General features: G+C 50.4%; 1 protein-coding gene across 6 annotated transcripts in view; it reads right to left on the reverse strand.

The window, feature by feature from the left end:
- Positions 1-3095, reverse strand: part of SUN1 (Sad1 and UNC84 domain containing 1) — a 52083-nt gene extending 48988 nt beyond the window's left edge. For 3 of the 6 annotated variants that reach the window (XM_029220009.1, XM_029220008.1, XM_029220007.1), the window contains exon 1: positions 11-425. In XM_029220009.1, coding sequence (XP_029075842.1) covers positions 11-95 — 85 coding nt within the window. In that variant the 5' untranslated portion in view covers positions 96-425. Of the gene's footprint in view, positions 1-10; positions 426-3051 lie in introns of those variants that run through there. The other 3 variants (XM_029220014.1, XM_029220012.1, XM_029220013.1) reach the window with 2 other exon arrangements.
- Positions 3096-14360: the final 11265 nt, after the last annotated feature.

Here is a 14360-nt window from a genome sequence, read left to right on the forward strand (position 1 = left end):
CTCACCTCACCTTGAAATATTGAGCTCAGGGCAGGTGCTGCAATGCTGAAGGATGGTTTCATCCTATCACCACCTCTACCAAAAGTGCCTGGCATTTATTGAAAGGGAGAAAAAACAAAAGCAAGAAACTCAAAAACTAGAAAGCAAATGGATGAATGAAAACTGACTTAGGCCAGAAAAAGCTGATAAGCCTGCAATGAGGAACACTTAGAAATAACCCAATTTTCATCACAGAACCCCAAAGGCTTAAGATAGTGACACCTGTGAACATCTGGGAGCAAGGATGTAGAGTGGAATCAAAATACAGGATGAGTCAAATGATGAAAGTCTGTTTAAGAAGCAGTTAGGCAAAACCATGTGATCATCTCAACTGGTACAGGAAAAGCACCTGTTAAAATCCAACTCTTTCATGACAAAAACATTCAACAAACTAGAAATAGAAGAGAACTTCCTCAATCAGGCAAGGGCATTTACTAAAACCCACAGCTAACACCACAGTCAACGGTGAAAAGCTGAAAGCTTTCCCCTAAAATCAGAAACAAAACAAAGACATTGCTTTCACCACTTCTATTCAAGATTGTACTGGAACTCTAGCCAGAGCAATTAGGCAAGAAAAAGAAATAGATAGCATCCCAACTGGAAAGGAAGGACTTCCCTGGTGGCACAGTGGTTAAGAGTCTGCCTCCCAATGCAGGGAACATGGGTTCGTGCCCCGGTCTGGGAGGATCCCACATGCCGCGGAGCGGCTGGGCCTGTGAGCCATGGTCGCTGGGCCTGCGCGTCTGGAGCCTGTGCTCCGCGATGGGAGGGGCCACAACAGTGAGAGGCCCGCGTACCGCAAAACAACAACAACAAAAAAAACAAACAAACAAAAATGGAGGATGGACTGGAATGGACATTTCTCCAAAGATATATAAATGGCCAACAAGTACATAAAAAGTTGCTCAACATCATCAGTCATTAAGGAAATGCAAATCAAAATCAAAATGAGACACCACCTCACAACCACTAGGATGGCCATAATAAAACGAAATGGAAAATAAGTGTTGGAGAGGATATGGAGAAATCAGGACCCTCTCACACTGTTGGTGGGAATGTAAAACGGTGCAGCTGCTGTGGAAAACAGTTTGGCGGTTCCTCTATACGTTAAACCTAGAATTACCACGTGACCTGCAATTCCACTCCTAGTTATCAAGATATAGAGCAAGAATGAAAACAGGTGCTCAAACAAAACCTGTATACAAATGTTCATAGCAGCATTACTCATAATAGGCAAAAAGTGGAAACAACTCAAATGTCCATTAACAGATGAATGGATAAGCAAATTGGAATATATTCATACAATGGAATATTATTCAGCTGTAAAGAAAAATGAAGCTCTGACACACACTACAACATGGATAAACCTTGAAAACACTGTGCTAAGTGAAAAAAGTCAACACAAAAGGCCACATACTGTATGAATCCATTTACATAAAAAATCAACAGGCACATTCACAGAGACAGAAGAAAGACTAGCTGTTGCCAGAGGCTAGGAGCAGCGGATAATGGGGAGCGACTGCTAATGGGAAAAGGGTTTCCATTCAGGGTGATAAAAAAGAGTTGTGCAACTAGATAGTGGGGATGGTTGCACAGCACTGTGAACATACTTAATGCCAAGGAACAGTACAGGTTAAAAAGGTAAATTTTATATTGTGTATTTTTACCACAATTAAAAAGAAAGCAGTTAGCTACTCTGCATGGATCCCCTTCCTGCCTGCCCCGAACAAAGACTGGGGCATAAAGCCAAGGGCTCTCTAGACCAGAGGGTAAGAGGCATAGCTGAGTTCTAGAATGCCTTCCTGTAAAGGGGGATAAGTGAGCACTTCCCTGCTAATTTGGGGAGGCCACAGCCCCACTCTTCTACCTGACTTCTACAACGAGGCAGGAGGCTGGAAAGCCCATCTTTGGGAATCTAACAAGTCCAGTAAAAGACCTAAAGACGATGACACTGAGCGTCCCTCGAGGTAACCCCACCCGTTTTCCTAGCCAACAGTGACAGGACCAGCGCAGGCGCAGAGAACTTCCGAAGCGCTGGGCAGGGTCCCGCTCTCAGCTATGCGAGTTCAAGCAAGATCACCCGACGCTTCAGGACAGGCGGACTCACGCCAGCGAACACTTAGGCCACGGACGGAGACTGCGACGCCACGGCATTCAGAAACAAGAACGTGTTACTAAATTTTAGAGGAAAAACAATAACCACCAAAAACCTCTGGAAAATTTAAAATTTGATGGCCCAAATAAAACGCCCAACACATAAGTTACAAAACTGAAGAATCTAGAAAGTCGAACAAGAAGACAAAGCTGGAAAGTGGGAGAAGATTAAGAAAAAAGAGAGAATTGTCAAACCAAATAAACAGAAAATTCCCCAGAACTACCCAACCGTCCCGCGTTTCCAGACTTAAAGGAACTCTGAAGCGTCCAGCGAAATGGACGAAAACAGACCCGAACCGCTCACGTTTCCGAGCTGGGAGGGCGGAGCGAGGGAACGGGTAGTGCACGGAGGACCTGGCACAGGACCCGGCACCGAGCTGGCCCCGCCCGACGTCAGCGGCCTCCGCGGGCAGCGGCCGGCACGCGCGACCCCCGGGCAGAGCGCCGAGCCCGGGCACGCGAGCCGGGCAGCCGGCGTGGGGTGCGGCGTCCCGGGGCCGCGCCGGGTGCTGGCAGGCGGGGGTCGGCGGGCCGGGGAGGAGGCGCCGTGGTGGGGGGAGGGGAGCTGACGGGGGCGCGCCGGGTTGGGGAGGGGCGCTCAAGAAGGACCGGGTGAGGCAGAGGGCGCCTGGGGCCAGCGGACTGAGGAGGAGCGGGCTGAGGGGGAGGGGACTGAGGCGCCGGGGCGGCGATGCCAGGCTGAGAGGGGGCGCGGGGGCAGCGGGGCTGAAGCGCCGCGGCCGTTGGCGGCCCTAGCGGGGACCGCAGCCCACCCCCACCCGCGCCCGCCACGAGGGACGCCCGGGCCCCGGCCCCACTCCGCCCGGACCCCCGCCCCGACCCCCGGCTGCAGCTCACCTGCCTGGCGCCGCCACCGCCGCCGTCGCCGCCCCCCCGCAGCAGCCTCCGCCTGAGGCCTCGTCTGCACCGCCCAGGCCCCGCAGACTGTGCCTCTGCCAGCCAATCGCGCGCCGCGCCTGGGAGAAACGCGGACGTCCACCAATCACGGGCGCGCCACTCGAAGCTCCTCGGCCAATGCGGAGGCGGCCTACCTAGGCGCCCAGCCAATCGAGAACTGTTGCCGAGCCGTGGGGCGGGGAAATGGGCGGGGCTCAGAGGCGGTGCGCGGCGCGGAGGGGGCGGGGCGAGAGAGCCGGGAGGAGGGGCGGAGGGGCTCCGGTCTCAGGGAGGGTCTCTGTCCAGAGGAGGACCCCGGTCTCAGGAGGACCTGGGTCTCGGCCGGCAAGAGCCAGGCCGTCCCGCGCCGTGGCCGCCATCCCTGCAACACCCGTCCCTGCGCTCCGTGGCTGTCCTCGAGCCCCTGCCCCCCACACCCAGTAACTGTGCGGTCTCCGAGCTCCGCCCGCTTCCCCAGGTGTGCGCGCCGGGCCGCAGGTGCGCTCCTCCGAGGCGGAACGTGGCGGAGCTGGGCCCTCCGGCTGCTGCCCCGGGGCCTGCCGAGGACACCTGCGCCTTCCTGACCTGCAGGCTTCTCCATCCACGGACCACACAGATAACAACAGGCCACTTTTGGGTGGGGTTTTGCAGTGGCTGAGCCCTGCCCTTTACTATCTCTTTAAGTTTCACAACCGACTTGCCAGGTAGATAAAGAAGCTATTATGATCCTACTTTACAAAAGAGGAAACGCGGCTCCAGCGGGTTAGGGGGCCGGTGAGGGCGGGAAGAGCCTACCACATTGCCTGCTCAGGAAAAGACTTCCAGGGCTGAAAAGGAAAATCCAGTTGCATGGGCCATTTTAATGAGAACATATTTATTACAGTAATGGCAATGGACTAATGCAATGTTAGCTGGCTGTCCTCGTAGGGTTTAGGAAGAAAAAGGATAGCCTTTTTCTTCTCTTTATTAACTCACAGCAGAGGGGCTGTGTCTTTAGCTGAGCTTGTAGGAAGCCTCATCCCTGGTATAAATTTTACAGATGCCGGTAGGTGTTTCATAAGCAGGGTAGGTGTTCAACAAGAGCACGGGCAGAGAGAGGAGAGAAGGTTGTGTTTTTTGAGTGTTGCCTGGGAGGGCGGGGGGTGGACTGAGGAGAATAAAGATCTGGATTAAGTCTAGGCCCGTGTTGTCTGTAGTAGCTACTGGCCACGTGTAACTGTTGATCACTGGAAACGTGGCTAGCCTGAACTGAGGTGAGCTGTGTGTGTATAAAACAGAATTTTGAAGACTAAGTATGAAAAAGAAGGTAAAATACCTCACTAATATTTTAAAATATTGCTTATGTGTTAAGTTGTAATATTTTGGATATGTTGGTTAAATAAAACATTATCAAATTAATTTCATCTGTTTCTCTCTGCGTTTTTAATGCAGCTACCAGAAAATGTGAGATTTCATAGGTGGCACTCATGGTGTTTCTAGTGGACAGCAGTGTAGACATCCGCGGACACTTCTGGGTAAGGATTCCACACGGAAGGCAGGTCACAGAAGCAATCTTCTTCCGATAATTACGAAATGACCAAGACCAGCTTAAAAGAAGAAAAGATATTTCACCGGCAACAACGAACAGGGAAGGGTGCAAAGCCACATGCCATAAGGCCAAAGGAGGGGATGAGATACTGGCGGGGCTCCATGGGACCTCCAGTACATGATGAAAGGAAGCTCACGAAATCCTGAGGGTCCCGCCAGGTTTGAGAGGAACAGCAGAGGATGTGCAGGCAGCATCGGGAAAGGCACGAAAAAGCTTTTGAGAGTAGAAGCCCGTGCTTCCCATCCTGGGCCCGTGTTGGTGCGAGGCAAGCCCAGCAGCCTCTCAAATCACTTCAGCCCCACCCGCTCCCGCCCCAGCTCAGAATCCGGAATCTGAATGCCTCTCAGCCTTGGTGGAGGTGAGCACCAAGGCTGGGCTCACCATTTAGGCCTCCAGGCTGAGGAGTGGGGAGCAGCCGGCGGGGGCGGGGGGACACGGGGGGACACGGGGAACGGGGAAATGTCCCTGGCAAAAAAACAACAGAAACAGGCCCTTAGAACACTCACCAGCAAGAGGAAACAAGCAGGACAAGATGCCCTGATGGAGGAAGCAGTAGCTGACAGCCCCCCACCTCTAGCACACAGGGATGGGAGGAAACCCATGACCCTCCCTGCTCGTGTCTCCTCCACCTGCGGGGAAAGAGGCTGCAACAGGGACAGACCCCCCTGGTGCCGACTCAGGTGAGGCCTGGAGGTCTTCTCTGGAGGGACTGCGCCCACCCTACTTCCATCTCGTTTGTGCTGGCTTCGGCCGGCTTCAGCTGGTTGGTATCGGTCTGTACCGGTGGGTGGGTATGAACGAGTTCACCTGGCACTGCAGCTGCTCCGGGCCCTTCAGCACAGCCACAGACACCTGGAGAACAGCCAGCCCTGCTCCTCTGGAGGCCGAGGCCCGAGCAGGAAGAGACTTCCCCATAGACGCCGTCGTGGGCGTTGGGAGTCTTCCCTCCCCTCGCCGTGCCGGCCCCGGCGCTTATGCTTTCCGCCTTCCGTCTCCCTCTTGCTGTGGTCCTACTCCACGAGGTCTTCCCCGCCTGTGCCCACCCGTGCCCAGCTGTGCCCCTTGACTTTGACCCCAGCGTGCTCACCTGGACAGCTTCTTGGGCACTTACTCCCAGTCTTTCTTCTTATTGGAACTGCATTAATTTAACATATGTTTACTGCATGCCTACTGTGTGCCCCATACTTAGTAGGTGTTGGGATCCACCGATGAAAATCAAGTTTGCTGCCCACCTGACATGCCTGCTTTCCAGCAGGAAGAGACTTGCGTAACAGATACGTGTGTTTGTGCGTGTGTCTTATGCTTACAGAGTGAGAATTCACTATTCAAGAAAGCAAAATGGGTGGAAACACTGCTTTCTAGATGGAAAAACAAAAGAATTCTTCAGGTGACAGGTAGTTGGAGTGAGACAATCGCAGTGCAGGAAGCTGACCTGGAGCCTGATGTCTTATGGAGTTAGATCACGGGAGGGAAGAGATAACTCCAAGAACAAAGCTAGTTTTCCTTGAAAAAGAAAACAGCGCTCACAGTGTCATATGTGCAGAGACGGGGCATGAAATGTACTCAGGAAATGACAAGCTGTTAACTGAAAAATGTAGGTTCTATATGATTCCATGTGTGTATAGACACACACACACACACACACACACACAGCACAGAAAATTGCCAGTGATTCTATCCAAGTGGGGCTTCGTAAATTGTTTTCTTATTTGACTTTACCTGTATTTTGCACAAAATACTAAGAAATTTTTAGAAATTTTAGAAGTTTAGAAATGTTAAACTATGGAAAAAGTACAGTAATATGCACACTGACTCCACTGTCCTAAATTAACAACTACTAATATTTTGCCGTTTTCTCATTGAAATTTTATTTTTAAAGAAATAAGACTAGATTCCAGATGAATGACCACCTAAATGAAAAGGAACACTAGGGGGGCTTCCCTGGTGTCGCAGTGGTTGAGAATCCGCCTGCCAATGCAAGGGGCGTGAGTTCGAGCCCTGGTGCGGGAAGATCCCACATGCCGCGGAGCAACTAAGCCCGGGCGCCACAACTACTGAAGCACGCACACCTAGAGCCCGTGCTCCGCAACAAAAGAAAGCCTTCGTGCAGCAACAAAGACCCAACGCAGCCAAAAATTAAACAAATAAAAAAATTAAATTAAAAAAAAAAGGAACACTACGATGTCAAAAGAAGATAATGAAGGAGGCTCTGTTTCCCAGGGGTGGGGAAGGATTTCTTAAAACAAACCTCAAAAGCACAGACCTTATGATGAAACATTGATGGATCTGATTACATCAAAATGAAAGATGTCTGCTCAATAAAGATACCGCGAACAAGCCAGCAGACAAATGACAGGTCAGAAGATATCTGCCATCTTTAAAAGACAAGGAGTTACTGTTTAGAATATACAAGAAGCTCCTACAAATCAACAAGAAAACGAGGAATGCAATAGGAAAATGGGCAAAGGATGGGAACAGGCAATCCACTGAAAAAGAAACTTAAATGCAGGACAAGAATATAATAAAGAGTTGCTTCAGCCCATTAGTAATCAGAGAAATGCAAATTCAAGTAATTCCATACCACTCTACCCCCATCAGATTGGCAACAATCAGAGTGGACAACACCGAGTATTGGCGGGCACGTGGACGGCCCAAGCAAGCTCAGGGGGAGGGTCCCTGGGGCAGTCAGGGTCACAGAGACAGAAAGGAGGAGGGTGGGCACCAGGGGCTGGAGGAGGGTGTTGGGGGTTAGTGTTTAATGGGGATAGAGTCTCAGTTTGGGAAGATGAGAAAGTTCTGGAGACGGACAGTGGTGACCTTGCACAACAATGTGAATATTCTTAATACCCCTAAACTGGACACTGAGAAATGGTCAAATTGGTAAATGTTATGTGAATTTTAGTACAGTTTTGTGGCATCTGGAAAGCAGCCTCCCCGAGGTACCTCCTGTGGATGAAATCCTCCCACTGATTACAAAATCCACCTGCTTGGGGGCTTTAACCCGTTCCAAGGGGAAAGGGCAGCATGCAAATAGTGACCCAGGAACCGGATGGGCCAGAGTGAAGGCTGCTCCCAACATGGGGCACAGGTGTCCAGACTCGTGTAACTGGGCGTGAAGATGCTGGGAGGTCTCAGCTCCCCAGGGATCTCTCCTGTGCCCTCTGCAGCCCCCACCCCTTTCCACTGCCTGTCCTTAGCCCCTGGAAACCACTAGCCTGCCATCTTTTCCTAAAGTTTTGTCATTTCAGAAATGTTGTATAAGGACTTCCCTGCTGGTCCAGTGGTTAAGACTCCACACGCCAAATGCAGGGGGCCCAGGTTTGATCCCTGGTCAGGGAACCAGATCCTACATGCATGCCACAACTAAGAGCCCACATGCTGCAACTAAAGGTACCACACGCTGCAATAAATATCCGACATGCCGCAAGTAAGACCCGGCACAGCCAAATCAATCAATCAATCAGTAAATATTTTGTAAACATTGTTGTATAAATGGTATCATACGGTATGTCAACTTTTGAGGTTGGCTTTTTAAACTCGGCACGATTCCCTGGAGATTCACTCAAGTCGGTATGTTTATCAGTATTTGGATCTGTGTGGTTTGTTGTGTTTTTTTTTTTGGCTGCACCACGTGGCTTGTGGGATCTTAGTTCCCCGACCAGGGATTGACTCTGGGCCCTGGCAGTGAAAGCTTGGAGCCCTAACCGCTGGACCACCAGGGAATTCCCATGGATCTGTTTTAATGCGAGACTTTTTAAAAGGAGGTTGCAAACACGATAGGACTAATCAATTGGACCATGACATGGATCTTTCTGTCGTGGTGAGTAGGACGCTGTCCCTCCTCCTGTCCCTCTCTGACGACACTTCTCTGAAGTTTGGGGACACCCTTCTTTCATGCAGCAGGAAATGGGACGCAGAGAGACGTACACTTCACGCTGACTGGCAGCCCTGTTCTCCTGAAGCCACAACACCCGGACTCCCAGCGTCATCCATGTGATGACGACGTCCTGACAGCACCCGGGCTTAGACTTGTGGGGACCTGTTCCCGTTCTCAAAAGGTGCCCACCCTCCTGGTGGCCGCAGACATATGCTGGTGACCGGCTGTTTATGCATCAGGTCCTTTGCATCTGTGAGTTTATCACACAGGCTTCCACGTCTCAAATGTCCATTCTTAAATGCCCCGAAGCGTATTGGAAGTCACCGCAAGGTAAACTTCTCCTTCTTGGGGATGTGGCTGTAAGGCAGAGGTAACTGAGATTTGAATCCAAAGTGGGATTCTTTTGAGTTCTGAAGCATTTCTATTGTCATACGGTGAGTGTTTCTGCCTGTGGTGAGTCACTGTCACAATCTACACAGACCATCACACAACCAGGTGCAGCCAGTTCATCCACTTGTGGCCTCTTCAAAGACCCTCCAACCGGCTGGAGAAAAGCATATGAACCTCTGTCTTCCTGTAGGCCCTGAGTCCGTTCTCATCCCTGCTGTATTTCCAGACTAGAGGACGGCACTCCTTTCCTGCACTGTGAGAGATAGGCTTTGACGGCAACCAGCATGTGCGCATCTTTTCTATGACCGCCAACAATGACAGGTATCTTGTAGGAAGCATCTAGAGGCTTCTGCTTCCGTTTCTATGGTCAGAAGTCTCCTTGCTTCTGCATATTCAGAGGAAAGTGAAAGGTGACCCAAACTTGCCTTATGAAAAGCCCAACATTGCAGGTAAGCAGATCTCACCTTTACGGGCAGAGTTGTGTGTAGGGGCTGGAGGACGTTTAGCAGCTAAGGTCTGTTCATTTCTTTGGTGAGAAGATCACTGACTGAGTCTGCCAGAATTTACCTTCGCGCTGGCACCAAACACGCAGACGGATGAGCACAGTTGAGTTTGTGGACAAGATAATGACAATCTTTGTTTTATGTATTCTGCAGTCTCATTAAACTCTTCACAGACATCAAGAAGACGATTTGAAACTCCTTTCTTCCAATCAAAGCATCTAAGAGCTGGAAGAACAGTGTTTCGTTGCCGGGATCGCATGGGTCTCATTGGGGTGAGATCTGAAGGGTCAGCTCTACGCTGTCAGGGCAGGAGACACATCTCTTAGCAAAACCTTAGTTCCAGTCTCAGAATGCGGAAATGTCACTTTACTCAGCTCCACAGGGCGTGAAGGGACAATGCGTCCCCAAGCTCCGACAGCGCTTACTGACCATCTGTGGCTTTGGAGAGACAAAAAGTTGCGGCTGGTCTACAAGAATTTTCCTGTCACGTCAGGGACTCGAGGTCAGTCCCCACCTGTGCCTTCACCCCCTCCATCTGAAAGTCCGTATCCAGATCTGTGCAACCCCACAGCCTGAGGCTTTAGCCGCTGTGCAAACTGCCACACTCATAACTGCAGTTTACAAAACATAAGAAAGTATTAAAAAAAATTTTTTAAACCCATAGATCACTTTAATCCCGTCACCCAGAGCTAACTTTTGTAAATAGTTTTATGTCTGTTCTGTCACTTTCTGTGTACACATGTGTACATTTTTACAGAAGTGCGCCCCGTATGTGCCACTTTGCAGCCTGCTTCTCCACCTAGGATGCCTGTGGACACTCTTCTCCGCCCACAGACAGAAGTCAAGCTCTCAGTGCAGAGGAGAACTGAGCACAGGCAGCTTCTCCTCTTCTCACCTAAGGCTTCCTTGAAAGGATTAGTGGAGAAGCACAGAAAGGAGGTGGGTGGGGATGGGAGACGTCAGTAGATGAGAGCATTCAGCAAATCTGGGCAAGGAGAAAAGCAGTTAGAAGAGTGGCGGAGGAAGCAGCATCCCAGAATAGGCACGGGGGTGGGGAAGGGGCTGGGGGTGGCCTGGGCAGAGGCGGGGGGCTTGTCTGTCCTGGTCTCAGAGGCTCAGCTTCGGGGTGGGGCTGACACCGGGGATTAACCAGAGCTCTGGGTTGAACAACTGTTCCCTCCCAAACGCAGGCCGCAGAGCAACTGGCAGCTGGCCTGGCTCCCTGGTCCAGAAGCCAGATTTCTCTTCTCCAAACAAATCAAGCAAACTGCTTGGTGCTTTTAGGGTGGGGCGGGGCTCCCCAAGGAATTCCTTCATCGGTCCGGCACCTGGTAACCCTTACCCTTGGACAGGACACTCCCGTCAACCTTTCTATTTAGGAGAGAGGCCTGTCAAGGAAACTGAGTTAGCTGGAATAACCAAGTAAGATCTGACCACGCCGAGTGATGGGAAAGATTCAGAGCGAATGGAACTCTCATACATTTCTGGTGGGACCGTCAAATGTTACAACTACTCTGGAAAACAGATCAGCAGTTTATAATATAGCTAAGCCTACACTTTTTATGCCATCCAGCGATTCCACCCCTCGGCATTTGCCCAGGCAAAATGAAGACGTATGTCCACGCAGAGACTTGCACACGAACGTTTCTAGCAGCATTATTCAAAACTGAACAGGAAGCACCCAAACGTCCCTCAACTGATGAACAGATAAAAGATTGTGATACAATGGAACACGACTCAGCAATAAAAATGGAATGAATAACTGATACATGCAAAAGCATGGCTAAGTCTTAAAAGCACTGTGTTGAGCATGACAATAGAGAAATGACATTGTAATCTGTAATGTCAGAAGGCAGATCAGTGGCTGCCCAGGGCCTGGCTGTGGAGTGGGGTTTGACTGGGAAGGGGACCAGAACAACTTTGGGGGGTAATGGAAATATTCTATATCTTGATTGTGATGGTAATTGCACAACTGTATATATTTGTCAAAACTCAGCAAAATATACACTTAAAATGGGACCATTTCATTGTATGTAAATTAAATCTGAATAAAATTCATTTAAAGAAAAAGAGACTTGGGACTTCCCTGGGTGGTGCAGTGTGGATCAGAATCTGCATGCCAATGCAGGGGACATGGGGTGGATCCCTGGTCCAGGAAGATCCCATGTGCCACAGAGCAACTAAGCCCATGCGCCACAACGAAGAGTAGCACCCTCTCGCTGCAACTAGAGAAAGCCCGCGCGCAGCAACAAAGACCCAACGCAGCGAAAAACAACAACAACAAAACCCAGAGACTTAAAAAGTAAATGGTGAAAATCAAAAGGTCAATAGAATACTAAGAAAATAGATGAGAAATGATGGAGCTGTGGAGGGTGGTCCAGGATGTTCAACTTCATGTACACAGAAGTTCCAGAATTAGAGAATAGAGAAAACAGAGCAAACAGAGAGAAAGTTCTTAAAAACAAAGAAACAAACAAAAAATTGTAGAAAATGAAAGGGCCCCTCAAGCACAGATCAGGGTGAATGAAAAAGAAATCCCCGTCTAGACTTGTTCTTGTGAAATTTCAGAGTATTAGGGATGAAGAGACATCTTAAAAGCATCTGGAGATAAAATTCCAGTGACTCCTCCAGAGCTGTGCCTTCAAAATCCTGAGGAAAAATTTGGAATCTAGAAACCGATGCCAAGTTATGAATGCAAATGAAAGGCCTTTTTACATATGCAAAGACATCCCTTTCCGAGGATGTGCTTATAATATACTTCAGCATACGAAGCCAGAAACCAAGAACAGGAAAAGCACGGGACCAGTGGGCCATGGGTGACGTCCGCAGTGACGGCCGGGCAGCGGGCCTGAGCAGCAAAGAGGCCAGGGGCTCTGAGACAGACAGCTGCAGGGAAAAGGGCAGGCTCTGGGGGCTTCTACGATCTAGAAGCAAAGCATGAAAAAGCATTTTCAATCTGTTCTAGCTGTAAAGAGCAATCTTGACAATGTACAAGTAAAAGTCTGGGTGATGGGAGTTGGGAGGTGGGTGGAAGGCGGAGAGGCAGAGGAAAGGACAGGACTCCTGTCTTCCATTGGGGGAAAGGATAGCGATACCGTCCAAAGCTGGCGGGACAAGGTATAAAGGTTTAAGGATTGTATATTGTTTAACGCCACACAGGTACTCGAGGAAAACCTACAAGAATAATATAATTATAATAAATGGAGGTGGGAGGAGACGTGAAAGGGTAAGTGAGAATGTGTTCCCTACCCTCACCTGATGTGGCCCTGACGTCTGACTCTTGCCGTCTGTCCAATCTTGCCTCCTACCGTCTTCCTCTCGATCGTTCGTAAGCTCCCTGACTTGTCTCCTTGCTGTTTCTTCAACTTGCCAAGTTTGTCCCTGCTCAGGGCATTGGTACCTGCCAAGCCAGTAGAGACAGGTTGGGCAGCTGAGGTTCCACAGAAGCACATTCATCCCAGCATCTCACCAGCTCGCGCCTTTCTGAGCCACAAGGGTCAGCCCTGATGCTGAAGGTCCCTTGCTCACCCGGTCCAAGAGAGTGGTAAATTCACCCTTGTCCACTTGTATTTTGCAAAAATAGTATACAGACTTCCCATGTACTCTGTCTCATTTCCCCCAGTGTTAACATTGTTATGTCTTATACTTTAAACACTTAAAAAAATTATTTATAGGGCTGTCCTTCCTCCCCCACTTATTTATTCTTTTTTTTTTTTTTTTTCTTTTTGGCCGCACCGCGTGGCTTGTGGGATCTTAGTTCCCTGACCAGGGATTGAACCCAGGTCCCTGGCAGTGAGCACTAACCCTGGAGCGCCGGGGAATTCCCTATTTATTCTTTCTTTATATCACTATGGACTCGTGGATACTTACATTACTCTGTAACTCATAAGCAAATAGCATTGTTATTAATTTTGCCACGCATATAGTTCCAGCTTTGGCCACTAGGAGCTCCCTCAGGTTGGCTCCTGAGTCCCCATCCTTTTTGGAGCACTTCCTTACTTTCTGGCGATGCAGGACACTCCAGGCTCATCTTGCACTTTCCCTGCCCTAGCCCTGGAATCAGCCACTTAAGCCCATGTATACGTGTTGGTTGACTTGGAGCGCTCTCTGCCCCAGGTACGAAGAAAGGAAGAGGGTGTGGTGAGAAGGAAGGGCACCCCTGCCCTCTCCTCCCGCCCCCGGACCCAGAGACAGGTTCTCTCCGGCTCTCTATTCTTCCCTTCAGGAAGGGTGTTGCTAACAGCAGGTGGGGTGGGCTCTCGGTGGACTGCGCCCCGCTGCCCCCGTCAGTACTCCCCAGCTGTGTTTGGGGTGTAGAGCTTGTGCTCAGAGCGTCACCGGAAGAGGATGAGCTAACTGCCAACCGCGAAAGCTACGGCCTGTCAGCATCCCGAGCCCCCACTCACAGGTACCTGGTCCCCTTCCAAATCTCTGGGGGCCGGAGAACAGTGGGAGGGGAGCCCCAACTGGAGGGAGTCCAATCCCTACCGGCTCGAAGACTTTCTTACTAAGTCACAAGCTTAGTACATGAAAAATTCATTTTTTTTCCAGGTCGTTCTGATCAGTATTTATCTCTATTTGTGTTTCAACTCTGACGTTTAATCTTGCAAGTAAGAGAACGTGCTGCTCAAACTGGCTTAAGCTAAACAGGTTTCGGGGACTCAACTGAAAAGACGTGGTTGGACCGCAGGTGCAATTTGACGAGGGTTCTGGCTCCGTTTCTCATCAAAATAACCGCCACAGCGGCGCGCCCTGACTGGACCACCAGCCACTCAGGAGCGGCGACGCCTGTGGGCCGCTCCGGGAACCTGCCGCGTTCCCGCAGGGCTGCACTGGGAGGGGAAACTCGGCGGGGGCCACGTGACCCAGACTCGGCCAATCGGGGCGGCCGCCGCCGCCGCCGCCGCCGCCG

This window comes from Monodon monoceros, unplaced genomic scaffold (assembly GCF_005190385.1).
Source record: "Monodon monoceros isolate NGI ecotype Baffin Bay Population unplaced genomic scaffold, NGI_Narwhal_1 Super_Scaffold_13, whole genome shotgun sequence".
Lineage (NCBI taxonomy): Eukaryota > Metazoa > Chordata > Mammalia > Artiodactyla > Monodontidae > Monodon > Monodon monoceros.